The 13,314-nt window shown below is 43.6% G+C and overlaps 1 protein-coding gene across 1 annotated transcript in view; it reads right to left on the bottom strand.

Annotated features, from left to right (window-relative positions):
- The window catches only part of LOC110489387 (voltage-gated delayed rectifier potassium channel KCNH8-like), a 131,721-nt gene that overhangs the window by 70,095 nt on the left and 48,312 nt on the right, over nucleotides 1–13,314 (bottom strand). The window contains exons 4-6 of the mRNA XM_090227442.1: nucleotides 11,236–11,378; nucleotides 5,162–5,396; nucleotides 2,554–2,711 (exon numbers count right to left, since the gene is read on the bottom strand). Coding sequence (XP_090083568.1) covers nucleotides 2,554–2,711; nucleotides 5,162–5,396; nucleotides 11,236–11,378 — 536 coding nt within the window. The remainder of the gene's footprint in view (nucleotides 1–2,553; nucleotides 2,712–5,161; nucleotides 5,397–11,235; nucleotides 11,379–13,314) is intronic.

The raw sequence follows: 13,314 nt of genomic DNA, 5'->3' as shown, positions 1-13,314 counted from the left end.
ATATCTCTCTTTCTCCTTCCCTCTATATCTTTCTTTCTCTCTCCCTCTATATCTCTCTTTCTCTTGTGTTCACTCTTTTCATTATGTTTTCATGTATATTCTCCCTCTTTTTCTCTCTCTCTCACCATCCTGACCCAGTCTCAATTAGTCACAGCGCGATTCCATTGTTGATTTCCTGCTGTCATATGATGTTATAAAGAATCACACAGGTTGTTCCTGTTATTCTCTGTGATGAGTGATTGATTATGGGTTAATGTGTGTGTGTATGTGTATGTGTCCAATATATTAGTTCAATTTGATTCAATTTAGTGGATCCAAAGTAGAGGAGAGACTTATCTGACCAGAGACTGATTCTTCCTGATCTCCAGCCACAGAGAGCAGCGTTTCAAATTGGGTAACATCATTCAATTGCTGAAATTGTTCTAATTTGCTAAATATCTGCAGTTTTGCCATACAACTATTCTCAACGGAACCATGGATACCTGCTCGTCGAACATCTCATTCCAAAATCATGGGCATTAATATGGAGTCGGTCCCCTCTTTACAGCTATAAATGCCTCCGCTCTTCTGGGAAAGCTTTCCACTGTGTTGGAACATTGCTGCGGGGACTTGCTTCCATTCAGCCACAAGGACATTAGAGAGGTTGGGCACTGATGTTGGTCGATTAAGCCTGGCTCACAGTCAGCGTTCCAATTCATCCCAAAGGTGTTCAATGAGGTTGAGGTCAGGGCTCTGTGCAGGCCAGTCAAGTTCTTCCACAATGATTTCGACAAACCATTTCTGTATGGACCTCGCTTTGTGCATGGGGGCATTGTCATGCTGAAACAGGAAAGGACCTTCCCCAAACTGTTGCCACAAAGTTGGAAGCACAGAATCGTCTAGAATGTCATTGCATGCTGTAGCGTTAAGATTTCCCTTCACTGCAACTACGGAGCCTAGCCCGAACCATCAAAAACAGCCCACACCATTATCCTCCTCCACCAAACTTTACATTTGGCACTATGCATTGGGGCAGGTAGCGTTCTCCTGGCATCCGCCAAACCCAGATTCGTCCGTCGGACTGCCAGATGGTGAGGCGTGATTCATCACTCCAGAGAACGCATTTCCACTGCTCCAGAGTCCAATGGCGGCGAGCTTTACACCACTCCAGACGATGCTTGGCATTGTGCATGGTAATATTAGGTTTGTGTGCAGCTGCTCGGCCATGGAAACCCATTTCATGAAGCTCCCGATTAACAGTTCTTGTGCTGACGTTGCTTCCAGATGCAGTTTGGAACTCAGTAGTGAGTGTTGCAACCGAGGACAGACAATTTTTATTCGCTACGCCTTTCAGCACTCGGGGGTCCCATTCTGTGAGCTTGTGTGGCCTGTCACTTCGCGGCTGAGCCGTTGTTGCTCCTAGACGTTTCCACGTCACAATAACAACACTTACAGTTAGTTGACTGGGGCAGCTCTATCAGGCCAGAAATTTCACGAACTGACTTGTTGGAATGGTGGCATCCTATGACGGTGCCACATCAAAAATCACTAAGCTCTTCAGTAAGGCCATTCTACTGCCAATGTTTGTCTATGGAGAATGCATGGCTGTGTGCTCCATTTCATACACCTGTCAGTAACGGGTGTGGCTGAAATAGCCAGATCCACTAATTTGAAGGGGTGTCCACATACCTTTGTACAGTATATATAGTGTATTATTAATACTAGAACAGTAAAGGCTCTGATGGCACAATGTGATGGAACTGTTTCCCTTGTGCTGTTTATGAAATCAATACACAGAAACACATGCGGGAAAACCACCAGTTCCTCTGTGTTATAAAGTAATCAATGCTATCCATTCTTTTCAAATGCCACTTGTGTCTCAGCTCGGGAACTGTAAATACAATGTCCATTCTTTTCAAATGCCAGTTGTGTCTCAGCCTAGGTACTGTAAATACAATACAATACCATTGTATTAGATATTACCAATCAATCAAGAGACACTGCTTTAAAACAGCTATAACTCGGTGGTTCGAGCCCTAGATGCTGATTGGCCGAAAGCCGTGGTATATCAGACCGTATACCACGGGTATGACAAAACATTTATTTTTACTCTTCTAATATTATACTCTTCTAGTATATTGGCCACAGAGGGTAGTGTGTACGGCCCAGTACATCACTGGGGCTAAGCTGCTGCCTGCCGTCCAGGACCTCTACACAAGGCTGTGTCAGAGGAAGGCCCTAAAAATGGTCAAAGACTCCTGCCACCCCAGTCATAGACTGTTCTCTATGCTATCGCATGGAAAGCGGTACCGGAGCGCCAAGTCTAGGATTACTTTAGATATTGATCCCATAACAAATGTGAGATGGAATGTGCTTGGCAGATACAATGGCTAGATACAGTACTGTATTAAAACCCAATCTAGTCCTTGCAAATGTAATGGTTTTAATATGTATTCTTCAGTGATTTGGCAAAAAAAAACTCACCCCTGCTTTCTAAAACATTTAATTCCTCTTTAAATTAATGACAATACACCACCCAGCATCACAGTGATTTCAACCAATCAGAAAACTCACCACGCTGACTTTGAAGGCATAGAGGAGGTCAAAGGGCAGCGCGGCAACCAGGTCAATGATGAACCACGTGGTCATGTAGTGGATGCAGATCAACCTCGCACTGAAAATCACTTGCCCAGACTTACTCACGTAAGTGGTACGGAAACTGAACACAATGTCTGGGAGGAAAAGAGGGAGAGAGAGCGAGAGAGAGATAGAGAGGGAGAGGGAGTGAGGGAGGGAGGGAGAGAGTGGTGGGTGTAAGGTTACAGATCCATGATTTACAATCAGATAATGTAATAAGTACTGTTTTGGATTCTCTATCAATTTTGAGGTTGGTTAGCACGTTAGTTTAAACAAACTGATTGGAGACACCTCGTTAGTGAGGATATGTTTCACTTGAGCTGGCCCAACTGGCATTTACAGTGCCTTGCGAAAGTATTCGGCCCCCTTGAACTTTGCGACCTTTTGCCACATTTCAGGCTTCAAACATAAAGATATAAAACTGTATTTTTTTATGAAGAATCAACAACAAGTGGGACACAATCATGAAGTGGAACGACATTTATTGGATATTTCAAACTTTTTTAACAAATCAAAAACTGAAAAATTGGGCGTGCAAAATTATTCAGCCCCCTTAAGTTAATACTTTGTAGCGCCACCTTTTGCTGCGATTACAGCTGTAAGTCGCTTGGGGTATGTCTCTATCAGTTTTGCACATCGAGAGACTGACATTTTTTCCCATTCCTCCTTGCAAAACAGCTCGAGCTCAGTGAGGTTGGATGGAGAGCATTTGTGAACAGCAGTTTTCAGTTCTTTCCACAGATTCTCGATTGGATTCAGGTCTGGACTTTGACTTGGCCATTCTAACACCTGGATATGTTTATTTTTGAACCATTCCATTGTAGATTTTGCTTTATGTTTTGGATCATTGTCTTGTTGGAAGACAAATCTCTGTCCCAGTCTCAGGTCTTTTGCAGACTCCATCAGGTTTTCTTCCAGAAGGGTCCTGTATTTGGCTCCATCCATCTTCCCATCAATTTTAACCATCTTCCCTGTCCCTGCTGAAGATAAGCAGGCCCAAACCATGATGCTGCCACCACCATGTTTGACAGTGGGGATGGTGTGTTCAGCTGTGTTGCTTTTACGCCAAACATAACGTTTTGCATTGTTGCCAAAAAGTTCAATTTTGGTTTCATCTGACCAGAGCACCTTCTTCCACATGTTTGGTGTGTCTCCCAGGTGGCTTGTGGCAAACTTTAAACGACACTTTTTATGGATATCTTTAAGAAATGGCTTTCTTCTTGCCACTCTTCCATAAAGGCCAGATTTGTGCAATATACGACTGATTGTTGTCCTATGGACAGAGTCTCCCACCTCAGCTGTAGATCTCTGCAGTTCATCCAGAGTGATCATGGGCCTCTTGGCTGCATCTCTGATCAGTCTTCTCCTTGTATGAGCTGAAAGTTTAGAGGGACGGCCAGGTCTTGGTAGATTTGCAGTGGTTTGATACTCCTTCCATTTCAATATTATCGCTTGCACAGTGCTCCTTGGGATGTTTAAAGCTTGGGAAATCTTTTTGTATCCAAATCCGGCTTTAAACTTCTTCACAACAGTATCTCGGACCTGCCTGGTGTGTTCCTTGTTCTTCATGATGCTCTCTGCGCTTTTGACGGACCTCTGAGACTATCACAGTGCAGGTGCATTTATACGGAGACTTGATTACACACAGGTGGATTGTATTTATCATCATTAGTCATTTAGGTCAACATTGGATCATTCAGAGATCCTCACTGAACTTCTGGAGAGAGTTTGCTGCACTGAAAGTAAAGGGGCTGAATAATTTTGCACGCCCAATTTTTCAGTTTTTGATTTGTTAAAAAAGTTTGAAATATCCAATAAATGTCATTCCACTTCATGATTGTGTCCCACTAGTTGTTGATTCTTCACAAAAAAAATACAGTTTTATATCTTTATGTTTGAAGCCTGAAATGTGGCAAAAGGTCGCAAAGTTCAAGTGTGCCGAATACTTTCGCAAGGCACTGTAAGACCTACAGTGTATCAGGAAGAGGCAACGTTGGGAGAGCTACACCTCATGTTAGTGCTTCCACTTTAGTTAGCCAAAAATACATATTCGTTTTACTCCCTATCCTAAATCGGTGTGAGTTGATTTCCTTTAGTTTTTCCTCTGATGCAAATGTATTGGGCTTTAAGAAGCCCTTATCAGTTACTTTCCAACTTTCATGGGTGTCTTTCAACCAATTATGAACCCCTTTCTATTTTGTCTTTGTTGTCGAAGTTACTTTTTATTAGTTCCCTTTTCTGTGAGCGGTGACATTTTGAGTTTGTCCTTCGGGAACGTAACAGTACACACAAATACACTATCAGTGTAACTGAGGTTACTGAGCTGCTGGACAACAAACTATACACACTGTCCCTAACCTTTACCCTTTCCCTGACCCTAACACTGTCCCTAACCATAACCCTAACCTTAACCCTTTCACTGACCCTAACACTGTCCCTAACCAAAACCTTAGCCCTAACCCTAACCCTAACCCCAACCCAACCATAAGCCTAACCCCATGCCACGTAACCCCCTCCCATACACACATATGACCCTCCCTTATACCTATAATAAAGAGTATCTCCACAGCGATGTCGCTGACTGTAGTGCTCCTGGTGAGGTCATCGTCTCCGATGAAGCAGACGTTGTAGGGCACTGTCACGGCAACGTAGAAGGTGGCCAGCAGGATCAGCCAATCCCAACCCGCCTTGAAGGTGCTGAAGTGAAGCAAGATGAACTTGGACTTCTTGGCGTCCGCCACCTTGTACTCTGGCAGAGCAGGGGGGTCCCCAAACACATTCTGATTGGACGAAAGGAGAGGGGAAAAACATTCTGATTGGAGGAAAGTAGAAGGGAACACATTCTGATTGGATGAAAGTAGAGGGGAACATATTCTGATTGGGTGAAAGTAGAGGAGAACACATTTTGATTGTATGAAAGGAGATGGAAGTAGAAAGGGGAGTCCATAATACATTTGGGATGCAAAGAAAACTGTCTGAGTACAGTATATGCTTGTTGGCGAGTTAGGGTTGTTATAAAAAACATGTTTCTTAATCAAAGGAGATAGGAAGAATATCTAAAAGACAGATCTTTAAAAAGGAAATCTGCAGTTCAAACAAAAATAGAGTGGTCAACCCGCTAATGTTTTGGTTAACATCTAAGGGATGGGGCTGGAGAAATGTAACTATTCATAGACAGATCTATGGATACCAGGCCTGACCATGCATCAGATCAAAATGACAGTTTGAACCATGTTTCGAAGCTACACATAGTCCATTTTACAGATAATGGAATAAATCAAGCTTATATTTGGGGTTCTAATGTGATACATGGTACCACAGTTGAACTAAGCACATGAGGGATTTATAAGTTAATATTCTTCAATAATCAAGAGCTATACGGAATATAATTTATTCAAAAGTCAACAAATTGATGTAGAAATTACAGACTAGATGTTCAAGAGTCTCATGGCTTCGGGGTAGAAGCTGTTAGAAGCCTCTTGGATCTAGACTTGGCGCTCCGGTATCACTTGCCATGTGGTTGGAGAGAGAACAGTCTATGACTAGGGTGGCTGGAGTCTTTGACAAATTTTAGGGCCTTCCTCTGACACCGCCTGGTATAGAGGTCCTGGATGGCAGGAAACTTGGCCCCAGTAATGAATTGGGTTATATGCACTACCCTCTGTAGTGCCTTGCGGTCGTAGGCCGAGCAGTTGCCATACGAGGCAGTGATGTAACCAGTCAGGTTGCACCATGCTCTCGATGGTGCAGCTGTAGAACCTTTTGAGGACCTCAGGACCCATGCCAAATCTGAGGGCGAATAGGTTTTGTCGAGCCCTCTTCACGATTGTCTTGGTGTGCTTGGACCATGTTAGTTTGTTGGTGTGATGTGGACACCAAGGAACTTGAAGCTCTCAACCTGCTCCACTGCAGCCCCGTCGATGAGAATGGGGGCGTGCTCGGTCCTCTTTTCCTGTAGTCCACAATCCTTTGTCTTGATCACATTGAGGGGGAGGTTGTTGTCCTGGCACCACACGATCAGGTCTCTGACCTCCTCCCTATAGGCTGTCTCGTCGTTGTCGGTGATCAGGCGTACCACTGTTGTGTCATCGGCAAACCTCATGATGGTGTTGGAGTCGTGCTTTGCCGTGCAGTCATGAGTGAACAGGGAGTACAGGAGGGGACTGAGCACGCACCCCTGAGGGGCCCCCGTGTTGAAGATCAGAGTGACGGATGTGTTGCTGCCTACCCTTACCATCTGGGGGCGGCCCATCAGGAAGTCCAGGATCCAGTTGCAGAGGGAGGTGTTTAGTCCCAGGGTCCATAGCTATTTATGAGCTTTGAGGGCACTATGGTGGTGAACGCTGAGCTGTAGTCAATGAACAGCATTCTCACATAGGTGTTCCTTTTGTCCAGGTGGGAAAGGGCAATGTGGATTGCAATAGAGATTTCTCACATCAATGGTGTTGATGTGAGCCATGACCAGCCTTTCAAAGCACTTCATGGCTACAGACGTGAGCGCTATGGGTTGGTAGTCATTTAGGCAGGTTACCTTAGTGTTCTTGGGCACAGGAACTATGTTGGTCTGCTTAAAATATGTTGGTATTACAGACTCGGACAGGGAGAGGTTGAAAATGTCAGTGAAGAAACATGCCAGTTGATCAGCGCATGCTCGCAGTACACGCCCTGGTAATCCATCTGGCCCTGCGGCCTTGTGAACGTTGACCTGTTTGAAGGTCTTACTCACATCAGCTGCAGAGAGTGTGATCACACAGTTTTCAGGAACATCTGGTGCTCTCATGCATGTTTCAGTGTTATTTGCCTCGAAGCGAGCATAGAAGTAGTTTAGCTCATCTGGTAGGCTCGTGTCACTGGGCAGCTCTCGGCTGTGCTTCTCTTTGTAGTCTGTAATGGTTTGCAAGCCCTGACACATCCGACGAGCGTCATAACCGGCGTAATATGATTTGTTATTAATCCTGTATTGACGCTTTTCCTGTTTGATGATTTGTCAGAGGGGATAGCGGGATTTCTTCTAAGCTTCCCGCTCCTTCCCGCTCCTCCATGGCTTCTGGTTGGGGTATGTACGTATGGTTACTGTGGGGACGACGTCATCGATACATTTATTGATGAAGCCAATGACTGATGTGGTGTACTCCTCAATGCCATCGGAGGAATCCCAGAACATATTCCAGTCTGTGCTAGCAAAACAGTCCTGTAGCTTAGTATCTGCTTCATCTGACCCCTTCTTTACTGATCGAGTCACTAGTGATTCCTGCTTTAATTTTTGTTCGTAACAGGAATCAGGAGGATAGAATTATGGTCAGATTTGCCAAATGGAGGGCGAGGGAGAGCTTTGTACGCATCTCTGTGTGTGGAATAAAGTTGTTCCAGAGTTCTTTTCACTCTAGTTGCACATTTAACATGCTGATAGAAATTTGTTAAGACAGATTTAAGTTCCCCATTAAAGTCCCCTCACCCTCTGGGTGAGCATTTTCCTGTTTGCTTATTGTGGAATACAGCTCATTGAGTGCGGTCTTAGTGCCAGCTTCAGCCTGTGGTGGTATGTAGACAGCTACGAAAATACAGATGAAAACTCTATAGGTAGATAGTGTGGTCTACAGCTTATCATGAGATACGATACCTCATGCAAGCAAAACCTAGAGACTTCCTTTGATATCTGTTAGCTGTTGTTTACAAAAATACATACGCCCCTTGTCTTACCAGACCGCGCTGTTCTATCCTGCCGGTACAACGTATAACGTATAACGAATTCTCACAAGGCAGCCCGCCCTCCGGCCCCTTTTTCTCTACCTTCTCTTCACGCAAATTAAGGGGATCTGTGCCTGTTTGCGGGAAAGCAGTATATCATTCACGTCGGACTCGTTAAAGTACAAAAAAGGATTTTGCTAGTTCGTGGTGAGTAATCGCTATTCTGATGTCCAGTTCTGGTGTTTTCGGTTTTAAGAGATGGTAGCAGCAACATTATGTACAAAATAAGTTGCAAAATAAGTTACAAACAATGTAAAGAAACAAACAAAAAACACAATCGGTTAGGGACACGTTAAACGTCAGCCTTCTTCTCCGGCTCCATCTGAATGTTGGTTGTTAGGGTGTGTAGTATTTATGGTGTGTAGTGTTGGTTGTTAGGGTGTGTAGTATTTATGGTGTGTAGTGTTGATTGTTAGGGTGTGTAGTGTTTATGGTGTGTAGTGTTGGTTGTTAGGGTGTGTAGTATTGATGGTGTGTAGTGTTGGTTGTTAGGGTGTGTAGTGTTTATGGTGTGTAGTGTTGATTGTTAGGGTGTGTAGTGTTTATGGTGTGTAGTGTTGGTTGTTAGGGTGTGTAGTATTTATGGTGTGTAGTGTTGATTGTTAGGGTGTGTAGTGATTATGGTGTGTAGTGTTGGTTGTTAGGGTGTGTAGTGTTTATGGTGTGTAGTGTTGATTGTTAGGGTGTGTAGTGTTGATTGTTAGGGTGTGTAGTGTTGATTGTTAGGGTGTGTAGTGTTGATTGTTAGGGTGTGTAGTGTTTATGGTGTGTAGTGTTGATTGTTAGGGTGTGTAGTGATTATGGTGTGTAGTGTTGATTGTTAGGGTGTGTAGTGTTTATGGTGTGTAGTGTTGGTTGTTAGGGTGTGTAGTGTTTATGGTGTGTAGTGTTGATTGTTAGGGTGTGCAGTGTTTATGGTGTGTAGTGTTGATTGTTAGGGTGTGTAGTGTTTATGGTGTGTAGTGTTGATTGTTAGGGTGTGTAGTATTTATGGTGTGTAGTGTTGATTGTTAGGGTGTGTAGTGTTTATGGTGTGTAGTGTTGATTGTTAGGGTGTGTAGTGTTTATGGTGTGTAGTGTTGATTGTTAGGGTGTGTAGTGTTGGTTGTTAGGGTGTGTAGTGATTATGGTGTGTAGTGTTGGTTGTTAGGGTGTGTAGTGTTTATGGTGTGTAGTGTTGGTTGTTAGGGTGTGTAGTGTTTATGGTGTGTAGTGTTGATTGTTAGGGTGTGTAGTGATTATGGTGTGTAGTGTTGATTGTTAGGGTGTGTAGTGTTTATGGTGTGTAGTGTTGATTGTTAGGGTGTGTAGTGTTGGTTGTTAGGGTGTGTAGTGTTTATGGTGTGTAGTGTTGATTGTTAGGGTGTGTAGTGATTATGGTGTGTAGTGTTGATTGTTAGGGTGTGTAGTGTTTATGGTGTGTAGTGTTGATTGTTAGGGTGTGTAGTGATTATGGTGTGTAGTGTTGATTGTTAGGGTGTGTAGTGTTTATGGTGTGTAGTGTTGATTGTTAGGGTGTGTAGTGTTTATGGTGTGTAGTGTTGATTGTTAGGGTGTGTAGTGTTTATGGTGTGTAGTGTTGGTTGTTAGGGTGTGTAGTGTTTATGGTGTGTAGTGTTGATTGTTAGGGTGTGTAGTGTTGGTTGTTAGGGTGTGTAGTGTTTATGGTGTGTAGTGTTGGTTGTTAGGGTGTGTAGTGTTTATGGTGTGTAGTGTTGATTGTTAGGGTGTGTAGTGTTTGTTGTTAGGCTGTGTAGTGTTGGTTGTTATGGTGTGTAGTGTTGGTTGTTATGGTGTGTTGTGTAGTGTTGGTTGTTAGGGTGTGTTGTGTTGTTTGTTAGGGTGTGTAGTGTTGGTTGTTAGGGTGTGTAGTGTTGGTTGTTAGGGTGTGTAGTGTTGGTTGTTAGGGTGTGTAGTGTTTATGGTGTGTAGTGTTGGTTGTTAGGGTGTGTAGTGTTTATGGTGTGTAGTGTTGGTTGTTAGGGTGTGTAGTGTTTATGGTGTGTAGTGTTGGTTGTTAGGGTGTGTAGTGTTTATGGTGTGTAGTGTTGATTGTTAGGGTGTGTAGTGTTTATGGTGTGTAGTGATTATGGTGTGTAGTGATTATGGTGTGTAGTGTTGGTTGTTAGGGTGTGTAGTGTTGATTGTTAGGGTGTGTAGTGTTGATTGTTAGGGTGTGTAGTGTTTATGGTGTGTAGTGTTGGTTGTTAGGGTGTGTAGTGTTTATGGTGTGTAGTGTTGGTTGTTAGGGTGTGTAGTGTTTATGGTGTGTAGTGTTGGTTGTTAGGGTGTGTAGTGTTTATGGTGTGTAGTGTTGATTGTTAGGGTGTGTAGTGTTTGTTGTTATGGTGTGTAGTGTTGGTTGTTATGGTGTGTTGTGTTGGTTGTTACGGTGTGTAGTGTTGGTTGTTAGGGTGTGTTGTGTTGTTTGTTAGGGTGTGTAGTGTTGGTTGTTAGGGTGTGTAGTGTTGGTTGTTAGGGTGTGTAGTGTTGGTTTTTAGGGTGTGTAGTGTTGGTTGTTATCGTGTGTAGTGTTTTAGGGTGTGTAGTGTTGGTTGTTAAGATGTAGTGTTGGTTGTTAGGGTGTGTAGTGTTGGTTGTTAAGATGTAGTGTTGGTTGTTAGGGTGTGTAGTGTTTGTTGTTAGGCTGTGTAGTGTTGGTTGTTATGGTGTGTAGTGTTGGTTGTTATGGTGTGTTGTGTTGGTTGTTACGGTGTGTAGTGTTGGTTGTTAGGGTGTGTAGTGTTGGTTGTTAGGGTGTGTAGTGTTGGTTGTTAGGGTGTGTAGTGTTGGTTGTTATCGTGTGTAGTGTTTTAGGGTGTGTAGTGTTGGTTGTTAAGATGTAGTGTTGGTTGTAAGGGTGTGTCTTACCTTGTTGAGTTTGATCTTGCTCTTCTTCCTCTTCTTGTTGTCTTTGCTGTGGAGGTGACCAGAGATGTGGTAGAGTACAGTACTGCTCCGCAGACGAGTCGAACTGAACGAAGAGCCAGTTTTCAGACCACCTTGTCGGCGCTCTGCAAACACAAAAACATGTACAGACACAGGCATGCACAAAGACAGACTGTACAATCAAACTACATGGTCCTCTGGAAAAGCTCAGAAAAACGAGAAGAAAAAAATTGAGGGGAAAAGAATGATGTTTGGATGAAATGCTTAATATCAACACTAGTTACAGTGACAATTAACATGTAACCCACCAGCGCTCACAGTCTCACATCACAATAAAACATTCATCATCTTCTCAAACTTCAAATTTCTTTGTTCCAAACCTCTAATTTCAAAGTGTTTAAGGTTAAGTTTAAGCATGAACTCCAAATTCTTTAAGGTAAGTCATTAACTCTGAATGGTTAAAGTAAGGCATTAACTCTAAATGGTTAAGGTAAGGCATTAACTCTGAATGGTTAAGGTAAGGAATTAACTCTGAATGGTTAAGGTAAGGAATTAACTCTGAATGGTTAAGGTATTAACTCTGAATGGTTAAGGTAAGGAATTCATTCTGAATGGTTAAGGTATTAACTCTGAATGGTTAAGTTAAGGTATTAACTCTGAATGGTTAAGGTATTAACTCTGAATGGTTAAGTTAAGGCATTAACTCTGAATGGTTAAGGTAAGGGTTAAGGTTTGGGATAGGCTTAAAACAGAAATATCAAAAACAACTTTCTATCGCTGGATTCAAACTTGAAGACTGATGCTTACGTCCATCAGTGATCACAATCCACAACACCCTAACAAAATGGAAACCTATTTGAAGATAAAAACACTCACTGTTGCCCCTAGTGGCTGGTTTCCACATCATCTCCCGACGTCCTCAGACATGGAAGGACGTTGAATACTGACTTGTATCACGGGTGACCAGGCTGATGTAACAGAAGGGTCATTTATATATCACAGAAACGTTTAGACGTTTTCCTGAATTTAAAGAAAAAAGTCATCATGGCCCCGTTTCTACTTTTCAGCTCAACCTATTGGTCCTCAATGACAAAGTGGGAGTCTCTATATAAAACTGTTTTGAATAATATATATATTTTTAAATTGTCTTATTCTACTGTGGTGGGATTGGTAAGGCCTACTGATTTGTTATAGAGGATGCGAAGTTGGGGCTAAGCATGACTGTGTGAATGTGTAAGTGTGTGAGTGCGTGCGTGTGTACATGTTTGTGCCTGTGTGTTTGTCTCTGATAGAGGACAGAGGTATTAAGAGTATGCATTTTATTGCTAGAGGAGAAGAAGATGCCTGTGTTGCTCTGGGGAGATATCAGTAATATCTGGTCCTTCCCCCAGAACCAAGGTGATAACTGCTTCTGAGTGTCTGTGTCTAGGGGCAACTTTACCCTGCTTATCATGTGTATAATGTGTGTGTGGTGTCTGTGTGTGTGTGTGTGTGTGTGTGTGTGTGTGTGTGTGGACCCCAGACGAGGCGAACAGACAGAACTCATCCATAAAGCCAGGGAGCCTTGGGGGACGGAATACGGTAATACCACAGAGACAGAGATACACTTATTTTCTGATCTAATGAATTTCCCCTCACTTTACAACCAGGGAGGTCAGACAGCGGGGGAGAGAGGAGGAGGTATGGAGAGTTAAAGGGAAAGACCGAGATAAAGTGAGAGATAGGTAGGATAAAGAAAGAGAGATATGGGAAGAGGAGAGGGGGGACAGAGAGGTAGGTAGGGAGAGATGGGGGATAGAGGGACAAAGAGGTGGGTAGGGAGAGATGTGGAGGGAGGGAGGGAGGGACAAAGAGGTGGGGAGGGAGGGAGGGAGGGAGGGACAAAGAGGTAGGTAGGGAGAGATGGGGAAGGGGGAGGGAGAGATGGGGAGGGTGGGACAGAGAGGTAGGTAGGGAGAGATGGGGAAGGGGGAGGGAGAGATGGGGAGGGTGGGACAGAGAGGTAGGTAAGGAGAGATGGGGAGGTAGGGAGGGACAGATAGTGAGAGTGGGAGAGAGAGA

The sequence above is a fragment of the Oncorhynchus mykiss genome, chromosome 30 (genome assembly GCF_057628025.1).
Source record: "Oncorhynchus mykiss isolate SJ-2025 chromosome 30, ASM5762802v1, whole genome shotgun sequence".
In the NCBI taxonomy this organism is placed as follows: domain Eukaryota; kingdom Metazoa; phylum Chordata; class Actinopteri; order Salmoniformes; family Salmonidae; genus Oncorhynchus; species Oncorhynchus mykiss.
This window is presented reverse-complemented; position numbering and strand designations above follow the sequence as displayed.